General features: G+C 35.1%; 1 protein-coding gene across 1 annotated transcript; it reads left to right on the top strand.

Annotated features, from left to right (window-relative positions):
• The first annotated feature begins 6,647 nt into the window (after positions 1 to 6,647).
• Positions 6,648 to 11,601, top strand: cysltr3 (cysteinyl leukotriene receptor 3). The gene is made up of 2 exons (XM_027146396.2): positions 6,648 to 6,876; positions 9,377 to 11,601. Exons 1-2 carry the CDS (start codon positions 6,870 to 6,872, stop codon positions 10,444 to 10,446), a joined length of 1,077 nt encoding a protein of 358 aa, XP_027002197.1. The 5' UTR covers positions 6,648 to 6,869; the 3' UTR covers positions 10,447 to 11,601.
• The last annotated feature ends 2,757 nt before the right edge of the window (positions 11,602 to 14,358 follow it).

The raw sequence follows: 14,358 nt of genomic DNA, 5'->3' as shown, positions 1-14,358 counted from the left end.
GGAAGAAGAGTTTCACAGTCCAGGACATTAGTTATTTTGGTGAATATACTGTAATAAAAATTAAAACCTGTACAAAAACGAAAGTCAGCGAAATCAACTCAATGGAGACTATCATGGAAGATGTTAATGAGCCGTGAATTCAAATCTACCAACATATCTGAATCCGTATCATGGTAGACCCTCCGCCTTGTTCCACTTCCTGTCTTACCCACAATACCCAGCATACCAGAACTTGTTGTTTGCGTTTTAGCACATTTTCAGATACATCAGTATCCCAGAGAAAATCGTGTTAGACTAAGGACCACTGTTCTCAAATACGGATGGATATGCCTAAGTTTGGCCTCTGGATATCACCACCTGAAAAACTGAAGAGAACTAAGCAAGAAATTGGCAGAATCCTGTCCACCCTCTGTTTAACCACCCAGTGTAGATGTTTTCAGTGACAAAAGCAATAAATTAAAAACAGATAAGCTAAAATCATAACAATGAATTAACACACTACTAAAAAACGGTCATTAACGTAGCTTGGTGACGTTTTCTGATTTTCAGAACTCCCATGAACCACCCACATTACATGACTTCCAGTCAAGCTTCTTTAAACCCAAACCACTGTAACTTTGCAATGTTGCTAATCATTTGCTGGCTCACAATTCTATTAGTAGTGTTTCCCACTATGTTTTGGATTGCTACATTCTTTTATTAACCCAGAGAACCAGTATTTTTGGTCATAAATCAACCAACATGGATTATAGCTACAGCCAATTAGTAATGCTGACAAATATCCTATTCTAGTTCATATAATGATATCTGTTTTACCATCCATCATCAGGCACAACTGTGCACCTAATGGACATTTTAGATATACCACTCAACCTACAATGCACGTCTTTTAACTGGGGAAGAAACTGGAGTACCCAGAGGAAAACCCCAAAGAAACTACTTATGACAGATTGCAAATGTTACTGATTACAACTAAGTCAGGTACATTAATCTTGTCTTTCTGAGCTCTTTGTTCATGTTGTACAATTTCCTGTACATCAAATATGCAATATGCATCATATAATTCTGTATACACAGAATGTGTATACAGAATGTGTGTGTATATGAAAGAATAATATCAAAAAAGAAATAGTTCAATTCCCTAAACCTAAATTGTTCTTAATTTCTTTTAGTTTTCTATAAAAAAAACTATTAATTGAAAGAGTTTTGCTCTTCTCCGATATTAACTGCCTATGTATTTCTATGAGCAATGACTCCTTAATGTGAAAATAAGGACTTTCAGATAAGCTGGCGATGCCACTGTTTTGTTATATTTGTCCTGACTTAAACCTCATACATTTGTAAACCTGTCATTTCTTCTTTACCATTATTTACTATATTTATTCATGTTTATAAATCATTGGTGTTCATTTGCCTAAAAAGCACTCTTAGCATTCTTTTCTCATGACCTTTTTGTTAGCATTAACAGTTTTTGTTTATTGTTTAGGTCCCTTCGGGAGATGAATTTCAGGCCACTTAAATCCAGAAAAGAATTCTCTTCAGATTGAATGAGAAGAGAAATGTACACATGTACATTGTGCTGCTGTAAGCTTTACTGAATATTCTTTTATCACAATCATGCTTTTTTTTTTTTTTTTTTTTTTTTTTAAATATACTCATGCATGCATGGAATGTGAGTTAGTTGACAAGCTCTCACTTTTGTTTGTAGATTTTTCAAGAAGATAACAAAGACTAGGGATATAATTAGGAAACACTGCAGAGAGTATAAAGTATTATTTGAAAGTGTAATGCTCATGAAATAAATAGTCCACACATAATATTGACAGTAATATTTGAATATTAAACAAAAAGACAATGCTGACAGTAATAACTGGTTGACGGTCGGTGTGTTGTGTTGGCCATTGTCTAGACATTTTAGGCATGTGTTTTTTTTAAAGACACTCCTTTTATTGTAGGTGGTTTAACATTCCATACCTTGGAAGTGTTTCAGAGCTTGTTAATGTATGTTGTGCTTACTGGTATTTCTGTTCCTTTGCTCTGCTAGATAGGGAAAGTTATATTGTCGAGGCTGAAGTGTTGATTATGTGCTGTGGTTTGTAATGTGGTTTTGTGGCATTGACATCTTGACTGGCAAATTATTACTAGTATGAGTTATAGAATTTAAAGCTTGAATGTCAAGGTCATATATTATATTACTTTATAATACCCAGTATTAGGTCTATTATTTCTTAAAAATGGGCCTTTTATCAATGAAATAGTGTAATCTGTGTCATCCATTAAAGTTTTTGCTTACATTTGGGTTTATTGAAAAAGAAATCTGCCCTTAAGCTTTTGCTGTATATATTACTGTCAACTGTGTGCCTTGTGTACCTAAGAACAATGCTGCTAAACTCTTTGTACCAAATAACACAGCACACCCTCAGGTGACAGGTCATGTTCTGTGGGTACAAGGGGGAACTACACAATATTAGCCAGGTAGTTTTAATATTATGGCTGATTAATGGGAAGTTGAGTGAAAGTTGATTCTTGTTACAGAGTTCCTAAGCAGTCAGTAAAGAAGAGTAGACTTAGTAGAACAAGGTAACACTGCGTATGATGGAGAAGTGTGTATAAAATATATGGTATAATACTAATATAAACTATGTATAGGACTGAGAGAAATAAATAAATACTTACATAATACATAATAACAAAGTAAACAATGTGACAATTGCAACAGTAAGCTTCGTGCAATTTGTCGAGTGCAATTTTCAGGCAGTTATAAAATTATATATTTCAGATTTTTGATTCTCATGAGATGATTATGATCTGAAGCGTGGCCTTTATCATTCTCTAATTGTAGTAGATCGCTCATCTGGTTTGTAGTATTACTCTGTTCTTCAGGTGCTACTGACTATCAAGCATTTAATATTTTATTTATTTGCAAGATACACACATTCTCAATACGTTTTTAAGCAATGATCTTTATTTTCACATAACAGATGCCAGGTTTTGTAGAAATGTACTAGTCTTTTCCAATGTCAAGAATTGCATGGGAATTTTTATCCAAAGTGGCTTTACTGTAAACGCTTTATCCTTCTTTAATAGAATTTCATTTTTAGCTGTCAAAAGGCAAAAGCAGTTGCACTTTATAGAAAAGCTGGGAGCAACCAGATCAGAGAAAATAGACATGGATTGTATCCAAGATGTTAGTTCAAAATCTGATGTAGGTGTTCAGTTGGACTGAGATCTGATGTGACTGAGAAGGTCATGCAGTTGCCATGGAACAATCCTTGAAGAGGCCTTTATTTTGATGGGAGTAGTCACTGCAAATCATTACAAAGTTATTGCTATTATGAACCTTTTCATATTTTCATATGAACCTTATATTGATTTACACTAGCCGTTCCCCCTAAATCCACCATAACACAGCGACCAGGAGCAAACATTCTTACAATGTAGACCACACATGTAATCACCAATTTGTCAAGAATATGGTGAGTTTTCTGACAATTTTTCTTTCATCTATGTAATCATCTTCTGTCATCCCATGTGCCACAATGGATTTCAGGTGTTTCTCCAGACAAAACATTTAGCTCAACTTCGAAAATTAGCATTTCAATGTGAACCTGGCTGATGTGCTTGGTCATATTGCTACTGGTCCTTGGTTTGTACCAAAGATGGTGTAGTCTGATTTAAAGTTAGGGAAGACTTGAAATATTCCAGCTATTTTTTATTAAAAAGCCAATCCATCAAATAATTTATTGACTCTAAGAATCCTGAGACATCTCCAGTTAGACTCTGTGATACTAAGGAGATCTGAAGTCCATGATCCTTACACCAATACAACATTTGTTTGACTGTATATTACAATCACACCCCCAGTGACACCCATATGAGGATGGGTCCCCCTTGAGTCTGGTTCCTCTCAAGGTTTCTTCCTTTACCAATTTAAGGGAGTTTTTCCTTGCCACTGCTGCCTGAGTCACCTCAGACTTGCTCATAGGGGAATAAATACATACAGATTGTGAACTATATATATCTAATAATAATCTTGAATTTTTTATTCTGTTTTCCTTTATTATTCATTATTTCTTTTATTATTCCTTATGTTTACCTTCTGCTCTATGTTTATGTTCTGTAAAGCTGCTTTGAGGCAATGTCTATTGTAAAAAGTGCTATACAGATAAACTTGAATTGAATTGAATTGAATTGATCTTGGTATTCTCACTCAGCTGGTGACCAAAAATTCTTGATTAGCCAACTTGGAAGAAAGGAATTGTATTTAGTTTATGGGAACTATAAATTAATAAATGAGTGAGCTTCTCTTGGTATTTTTTAGAATTGTATTTTAGTTGAAATAAGTGTGATCTTTTAAGGTTGTTCTTAAAAAAAAGCCTTTGGATTATTTTGTTGTCCCTCTTGAGGAACTTTTGAAGCTTGTATATTAAACCCTACAAAAGTGTGTTTGCTATCAGATATGTAGAACCAGGTGCACCAAGTATTCACCCTTTGGGCATTTCTTGGTAGAACAGCATTTGGCTACAAATATTCCGGGGTTATGTCTCTATCAGCTTTGCACATCTGGATCCTGCTATTTTTAGCCATTTCTTTTGAGAAAAAATTCTCAAGCTCTGTGCTGTTGGTGAACCACACCTCAAGGAGAATGTTGGTGAACCACAACTGACACTCGTTCTCAGCTGGATTAAGGTTTACACTTTGTCTAGGACATTTCGGCTCTTGGATCCGAACCACTACAATATAGAAAATAGTATTCCTAATTTTCTATTAGATGAACCTATGCTCTAGTCTCAATAATTTTGAAGACAGGAAAAGATTTTCTTCTTCAACTCAAAGTTACTGTTGATGAAAACCTTCAACACTGCATGATCCTATACCATCATCAGGCTTCACTGTGGTGCACCCAAAGTGATTAGCTGAGTTCTGCCAAATATTAAGTTTTATAGGCAAATCTGATACCGAGGCCAAAAAGTACAAAAAGAAAAGTATTTTGACGTTCAGTACCTGGCAATAAACCCAATTCTGATTCTGATAGTGAGAAGACAAAAAATTTTCATACGTTCTTAATTTAAATGTCTTGTTTGAATTCCACATTTCAAAACAATAGCATACAAAATCCTTCCTGGTGGTTAGAGTGATATTTCTTATGATAATTTGTCAAATAAATAAAGTTAATGAGGAGTTTTTGTATGTTTCTCTTGTGAACCATTCGATGTGTAAATAGTTAAGGAACCCCTATTTTAGGAAACTGATTATAAACAGGTTTATAGAAGGTTTACATTGGGTTGTATGTATAAATACATTGTAGATTGTAAACATATGGAACACAGGGGACAGCCCTTGTTTCTAAAAGCCTCCTAATAGTCCTAATCCTTATGCGTAATAATGTTTTATTACCAATTATTATACTCTTTTATGAATTGTTTAAATCATTTCAGTATTTTATCATGAGTGTTAATCAAATATAAAATTGAAAACAATCCATAAAATTGTACAATCCACTTATTTTTAATACAATACTGTACATTACTGTGAGCAGTTATGTACAGTACATTACTGGAGTTAGTGCTGTAATAATCCATTATTATAATCCTCTTTCTATTCAGTATATGGCGTTATTAGAATTTGCTGTGTCTGTTGCTGAGATAAAAAGCACACTTTTTAAAGACTGTCAAAGAGTTTGAATATTTTCTGAATTTATTAAATAAAATGAAAACCATTACCAGTAGTGGAGTCAGACTTCTGCAATGCCCTAGAGTAAGCTGTGTGATAATATATGGTAATAAATTATTTAATATGTTTATGTTAATATGGCTTCTATTATACCACCTGACATAATTGAAAGTAGCTGTATAATAGCTGTTTATTGTGTATGCTTACATGGCAGTTTTAAAATATACACAGTGTAGCCAAAAGTTTGTGGACACTCAATCATCACACACAAACTTGTGAGACAAGGTCGGAAGCACAAAGTTGTCTATAATGTCTTTTCTAGAACTAAGGAGCCCAAACATGTTCCAGCATGACAATTCCTCTGTGCACAACTCAAGATCCCTGAAGACATGATGTTTTACGGTTAGAACTTGTAGAAGAACTCAACTGACCTGATCTCAACTCCAATAAATACCACAGGATGAACTGAAACAAAGACTCCACCCCAGGTCTCCTCACCTCACATCAGTGCCTGATCTCACCAATGCTCTTCACGCCGAATGAACACAAATCTGCACAGCCACATGCCAAGAACAGTGGAGGTTATTACAACAGTAAAGGGAGACAAAATCTGGAATGGGATTAAAAAAAATCCTTTCATGCCAACACATTATTTATACTGTTTGTATTCACGGCGTAACATAAACGAAGTTTCTCTGTGTGATATCCACAGGTGTTATTGGTATGTTTACTTATTTGAGACCACTAAAGTGCTTTAAGGCTATAAAACACATCTGGTGAACAGGTCTAATAAAATTGAAAGCATGTTTTTGCATGGAAAAATAAAAACATTTATTATCATTAGACATGAACTTTTAAATGCTAATATAGTATTGACCTGCTATAGTATTCTACTGAAGACTGTACATTGGCTGGGATCATGTACAAAAAATGTAGGAGGAGTAGGACACAAAACACTTCCAGAGAACTGTCGGTGTACCTTTACTTCATAAACAAACCGGCTCAGGTTAACGTTACTGCTGTCTGAGTTAAGAGGAGACTCGGCACAACACTGCACTTTGAATGAAAACGAGAGGATTTTATGCACAAACTGGATCTGGAAAGGAAATGTCCACTCGGGATTCCACGGCATGGACTTTCTAACACTTTATCCGCGTTTTTCCGTGTGTTGATGAGGACTAAGGGCTCTGTCAATAATGGCCGGTGAGCGGGACAAATAATAATAATAATAATAATAATAATAATAATAATAATAATAATAATAATAATAATGACCCTATTCATTCATCTTAAGTAACTGATTTATTCTATTGCGGCAGTACAGGTTTAGCCAAGCCTTTCTGTGGAATTTATTCATTCTTATATGCAGGATAGAGTTGTAAAGTACACAATAGATTAACTTAGATTAATAGAAAACAGACTCAGATGTTGTGCTCGGGTGTTTAACTGTGAGGCAAAATTTAAAGTATGGAACAGCTGTGATAATTATTCATTATTACATGACGAGATATAATATAATATTACTAAATATTAATATTATATTATATTATATTATGCTATATTATATCTTCATATAAGATTACTTGAATATATATAATATTATTAAAGTAGTCGAATTATGTATACGATAAATAAACAAGAGAGGATACGTTTTAGGGTCTGTGTTTATAGATGGCGCTGTGGTGTTCACATTTGTGTACACATTATTTGCATACGTCATTCATTCAACGTGCTGCTTTGGATTAGTGTGATAAATTCGCATTTCCATTAAGTTTGAATTGTACTGTCAACCAGGCAAATATTCTCTCTCTCTCTCTCTCTCTCTCTCTCTCTCTCTCTCTCTCTCTCTCTCTCTCTCTCTCTCTCTCTCTCTCGTCACAAATTGGCTACTCCAGCTTGTTCCTCAGGAAGTTAAGCTGAAATTCACTCAACCACGCGAAATTAAATACATCACATTTCATGAGATTTCCCAGGGGCTTTTAAAAACGATTAGCACTTTAAATACTGGTTCAGTACTGGTTGAGGAGGTCACAAACTGAGGATAACATAAGTCTAAAACTCAGTTGGGTGGTAAAGTAGGTTCTTTTTATTTATCTTTTATAGTTTACATATTACAGGAAGAGTGGTTCTTCATCCATAGTCTGAAGACAGTCAGTGACTCAGCTGTTTTGACATCAGTGGGAGATTCATTCCACCACCTAGGTGCCAGAACAATGAAGAGTCTTGATGCATACCTACCTTGTGCCCTGAGAGATAATGGAACCAATCTGGGACCAATTTATTTATTTATACCTTATAACGTGATAGAACATTTTTCTTGTGGATCTGTTTTCTTTATTCCTCGTGACGCCATCCAAAATGATGGATCTTCAGATGGCTAATATTAACAGTCCTGTCTGCTGAGACAAACATTGGGGTATGGCAGCTTAAGTTAGTTCAACACATCATTCATTATATTTCAGAGAGATGAAATGGCCTTTAAAGCTATTAGGAATTAACTACATACTCCAGTATCTTTAGTTCGTTCTTTCCCAATAAATAAACAAGAACAAAAATGGTCAAAGATTAATATGCCAACTCTGGAGAGGGTGGAAAATAACCTCACACAATTGAATTCACTATACATTTCAGACAGTTCTTCTGATAATTTAGGGGAGTATTTGTAAAACCTTGCAGACCTAACAAATTTGTCAAATCCAAGTACTCTAAATCGCTCAGTATCCCAAAATGTTTGTTCTTATATTTTAAGCAGTATGAGCACTGATCAGTCATAACATTAAAAAGTTGACAGCTGAATTGTATAACACTGATTATCTTGTTTACAGTGACACTTATCAAGGGTGGGATATATTAGGCAGTAAGTGAACAGTAAGTTCTCTATGTTGATTTGCTATAAACCTTGAAAAAAGGAAAAATGCGGAATGCAGCAAAACGGTTTTGGCTAATTGAGGCTATTATTAAGCAGGACAAAGGTGACAAAAGCAAGACAAAAGAGACTTCCTTTGAAGAGCTATGACAAAGAAACCTAGGAGGAAATAAAAATTGGTGGCACGGCATTTGTTCTATTCTACAACTAGTCTGGGCTGCTGATTAGAAAGTTTGCAAACTACTTGTTCTAATTTTTGATTGTGATTATTTTGACCTTGTGCATTCACACACTTTCTGGTACAACACTTGTCATTATAATTCTCTTATCCCATAATTTTATTTGTATCAATAAATATCTGTAAATACAATATCTTCAATATCACAACAGCTGTAATGGTTCAAACATTTTATGGGCTGTTATTTTGTCAAGCAGATCTAGCCGTGCTGCCAATTCAGTTGTTTCATAACAAAAAGTCATCCGTATTTAATCATAGTAATGTAGATGTTAAAGAGATTTAATTTAAAAGTTTTTCTATAATCAACATTCCCACTATCAAGTATCACCCAGATGAGGATAGCGTCACTTTTTTTTTTCTAGGTCTATTTAAAGTTTCTTCCTCAAGTTTTCACACTGAGTTTTTTTCCTTGTCAAATTTGGCTTATTTATTTTGGATCAAAATTTAATCTAAACATGTAATGCTGCAGTGTGACGAAATCTATTTTTAAAATGACTACTAAAATAAAATGTATAAGTAGTAGAATTTAATTTGATTTGATTGACATACACTGCTGATAAACTATTTCAGTATTTAATTGTTTTCTCTTTTCTCTTTAGGTTCTGTTCTTGGGAATTATGAATCTCTAAATCAAACCAACTGCACCCAGTTCAAATACTTAGCGTACACTATCACTTATACCATAATGGTTCCATTTGGACTGTTCAGTAATTTGGCTGCTCTGTTTGTGTTCTTGAGAGAGACAACTAAGAAGTCAGCCAGCACTGTGTTCATGACAAATCTGGCTATTTCTGATGTTTGCTTCTCCTTAACATTGCCCTTTCGCCTGATTTACTACTTTAGGGACTGTCATTGGGACTTTTGGGACTGGCTGTGTCGCTGGTGTGTGTACTCCTTCTATGTTAACCTCTATACCAGTGTGCTGTTTCTCACAGGACTAAGCGTTCTGCGATATATTGCTGTGGTGCACCCCATTCGAAATAAGAGCCTGGTGACGAAACGGCGGGCCAGTTTCGCATGTTTTTGCATTTGGGTGTTTGTTGCGATTATGTCCATTCCTTTCCTGATGACAGGGACGAAGGAGGCTAACAATAAAACAAGCTGTTTTGAAATTAAAAACATGAGAGACTGGAAACGAGTGGAAAAACTCAATTATTTGGGCCTGGTGTTTGGCTTCCTGATCCCATTTATCACCATCCTGGGCTGCTATGGGTGCATCATCCAAAGACTATTTGCCAGTCGGAAGTTACAGAATCGGCGGAAAAAGCAGAGCCAGCGCTGGCGAACGTTGTCTCTAATCATTGTTATTCTCAGCACCTTCCTGCTATGCTTTGCACCGTACCACATAGTCCGCACACTTCATCTGCGGGCTGCTGTAACGGGAAATAAAGTTCAGGAGACAAAACTGCTCAAGATTTTGGTCATCACTTTGTGCATGGCTGCAGCCAACAGTTGCCTGAACCCCTTATTATACTATTTTGCTGGAGAGAGCTTCCGAACCTCCTTCAGTAGGGCCTCACGCCGCATGACAATCAGCTCTTTAAGTGATAGTATGCGTCTGTCACGATATTCGTGGAACCTGAGGAACCAACCAGGAACCCAGAGGAGGAGGTGTCAGTCCATAGACATGGTACAGCATACAGAGGAAAAGCTGGACTTGGGCAGATAGTAAATAGAAATAGAAATGCCTAACTATATTTTATTGTCTAAACCCTTCTGTCACTTTCAGACACGTAATAGAAAATATTTGTCAAATACTATGGCATCAAAGATGAAGTAGAAGCATAAATGAGATTTCCAGAAAAATGCAAGGTCCACCTTACTAAACACCACCTTACTAGTTTTTAATCACTATATTAACATACACATACAACAGTCATTTATTTATTTATTTATTTATTTAGTTGTTTGTTTGTTTATTTATTGTTCATTTTTAAACTGGCTAAATGTTTCTAAAATAGCTGATATGCTATTTTAGCTAAATAAATTTAGCTAAATGCCAAAATTCGTAAATTTCAGTTTTAGATTGGAAATTTTGTAGAAATACTTGAAGGTTTTAATGTCTACATCACAACAATCTGCCAGTATAAACTAGATCTTTACATTCTCTGGAACCAACTGAAAATCCTGAAAAATTGTGTTTTAGATTACACAGTCGTATAATTGCACACAGGTAATTAAGTTAATTACATGAATTTCATGCTTTATTTATCAAAAGCTAGAGATTTTATTTCATACATATTGATACAACACTAATGCTTATACGACTTATGTCAATATACAAATATCAAATTTATTACAGTACAATATGGTGGTGTCTTTATACAGTACCTTATTTCAATACCACAGTGATAAACATTGCCTGGATATGTGCTTTATGTTTCCCTTTTCACTTGATTAACATTTTGAAAGAATAATAATGGAAACATCTGTTCTGAACCAATCAGTCCATTCATGGCATATAATAATACGAAAGCTGTGCATTAAACACATTGCGTTGTGCTGGTGTGAAAGTTTGCCAGGTGTCACTGCAAAATATTCATTCCAACATCAGCTCAATCAACTATCCAAATATTGAAGAAATGGAAAATAGAGTGATATTTTTCTTCTTTGTGTGAGTATGTGCATTGGAAATCACTGGCACAGATGTATTTCTGCTTCATGTTTTTCTTTTTTTTTTTTTTTAAACTCAATGTGGCATAAAATCAGGTATTTCAGGTATGTCTGAAGCACAGAGAGGATTCAGCTGTCAATGAGTTGTGCTGTAAAAGCCACGCTATCTCACAGCTCTCTGTACTTTAAATAAATGTGTTTTTGAATTCTGCATTCTTGGAATAATAGTTTTTAATATTATGACTGTATAATTGTGTACTGTTTTGCATATCCGCTACAGTATGTATTCATGAAGCTTTGGGAATTTTTCTTCTGTATGTTCTGGTAGGTTTAAAAAAATATCCACTGCTTTAGAAGGATGTTAATTGCACAGATGATGATGTACCTTTATCAAAAAAAAAAAACAACAAACAAAAAAAACAAACTCCGGGGTCTGTAGAAACTTTGTGGTACTTCAAATAGCTCAGTGTAGTACACAGTTACTGTATGTCACATGGTCAATTGTTGACATTTTGTACCATGTAGTTCTTAAAACAGGAAACTTCATCATGTAGCTAGACAATGATCCAAAACACACTAACAACACAACAAAGGGACTTCATCGGTCGGAAAAAGTGGAAGGTTTTGGACTGGCAAAGTAAAGCACCAGACCTTAACCAAACTCAGCATGCATTTCACATCCTGAAACAGAGACTGGAAGGAGAAACTCCTCCAAACAAACAAAAACTGAAAGAGTCTGTAGTAAAAGACCGGAATAGCCTCAACAAAAGAAGAAACTAGCAATCAGCTGCCCTTCGATCAGATCACAGTGATTATTTATTATTATATTATTATATTGATTGTTATATTCCTATATTATATATAGTCCTATATACTTTAAGACATCTGTTCCTATAGTTATATCCCCACTGACACATTGCTTTATTTTTTTTACACATCTACACGTTTTTCCCAGGAAATAAAAGCTGAAATCTTAACCATTCATATCTATCTTTTGATCTCATTGCATATTGTATTTGGTGCATAATCTAAACAAAATGAACTGGCTTTATCTAATGGTCCATCGTGTAGATGTATCACAGTGCATAACATCATGCAGAGAATCATTGAGTGAGAATGAGGAAAAAGTGTGGGGGAATTTCCCACACCTTTTGTGGGAAGGTCTACTAGCATCTTTATTTCACACAATAAACTGTGAGAAAGCCTGCTTTAAGTCATCCCACAGATTTTCTTTTAGGATTTAAATCTGGGCTCTTCTTCCACACCCATGCCTTTCTGCTACAGGTCCTTAAATAAATCTGTAGCTATCCATGATTCCCATCATCTTAATTAGAGCTCCTGTTGTCCCAGGTGAAAACAAGAAGGCCCAAATTTAGATTTTTAAGATAATTGACACCAAGTATTAGATTTAGCTTGTTCACTACACTATGCAGACATTTTTACATTGTGAAACTTCTGAATTTATTATTCTTGGAAGAATCTTAACTTTACAATATTTTCTTTTATGGACTTCCAAATTTTGCGAAGTAAAGTCATAGAAAATTGCTAGACCAAATGAAGCACAATTCATCCTTGCACTTATTCTACAGTATTAATTGATGGATAAATGATCATTTGAACAGTATACAAACATCAGCCACTTCATAATGGCAGACTGCACTAACATTGGGCAGTACAGTCTGAATTTCAAATTAAATTGTAAATGTAAATTGTGGCCATCAAGGGATGGCCAGGATCAGCTACATTAATGAGAAAGGCTGTGTAGAATAGTAATAGCAACCTTTATTTGTCACGATTCTTTTTTCACATATGTTGGTAGACTTTAAGTTAAGGGTTAAGGGACTTAATCAGTGGCAGTTTGGCTGTGCTGGGGCTCGAACCCCTAAACCTTCTGATCGATAACCCAGAGCCTTTGCCACTAAGCTACCACTGATATAGGAACATGCTATTTTACAGAGCCATCAAAGAGCTGACCGATCCAAAACAGTGACCAAATGAAGAGGAGTTACTGTTTGTGTGTGAACCAGGATCAACACACTTCTTTAAAGTGCTACGTATGGTGCAAAAATAACACACTGTGGTGGTGGAAGCCTCATGCTGAGAACCGGCGTTTCTTGTCAACAGTCAGTAAAGAACGGATGGCCAAAATTAAGGCAAATATTACAAGAGAACCTGCTTTAAATTAAATAAACCAAAATTTGCTTTCTAGCTTGCTGTCAACAAACATTCAATTGATGTGAACATCCACTCAACATGGGATGTGATAGCCTAGTGGATAAGGTGTTGGATTAGTTATTGTATGATTGCGAGTCTGAATATCAAATCCACCAAGCTGCCACCACTAGAACACAGCTCTTTAACTTCAATTGTTCAGTTACATAAAATGAGATAAAAATGTAAGTCATTCTGGATAATGGTGTCTGCCAAATGCCAACAATTGTAAATATAAGAACCCGGAGCAAATACGCCAGAAAGAATGGGAAAAATTTGCTTCTAAGCAAAACTGGTAGGAATTTACAATCAGACCTAAAGCTGCTGTTGCACGAATAAGTGACTTTACCAAATACTGGTCAAATGGGGAAGAATAATCAATCAAACAGCACTTTTAGTTTTTGAAGAATTTATAAAGAATAAAGAATTTAAGAAAAAACATTTATTACTTAAAGTTATACTACGGTTTGGGCTATTTTTCCAGCCAGTAAGCTTTTAATTCTTGACATTTCTTACATCATAACATCATAAATCAAAAAGCCTTGGAAATCCCTAGACTATATTCTGAGAACCTTTTGAATATATGACAATGAAACAGTACACTAAAAAATAAGATTACTCGTACTTGAGAAGGTGAATCAGGTGGCTGGTGAAATAAAATCATGGTGCCTGCTACAACTCCCCTTAGAGGACTTCTAACAAGGACGTTTTATGTAAATAAGCTTTTGTTTTTGTTTAGTAGCACAGGAAGGGAAAC

This window comes from Tachysurus fulvidraco, chromosome 5 (genome assembly GCF_022655615.1).
Source record: "Tachysurus fulvidraco isolate hzauxx_2018 chromosome 5, HZAU_PFXX_2.0, whole genome shotgun sequence".
Lineage (NCBI taxonomy): Eukaryota > Metazoa > Chordata > Actinopteri > Siluriformes > Bagridae > Tachysurus > Tachysurus fulvidraco.
The sequence above is the reverse complement of the archived record's forward strand: the minus strand, read 5'-3'. Positions and strand labels throughout refer to the sequence as shown.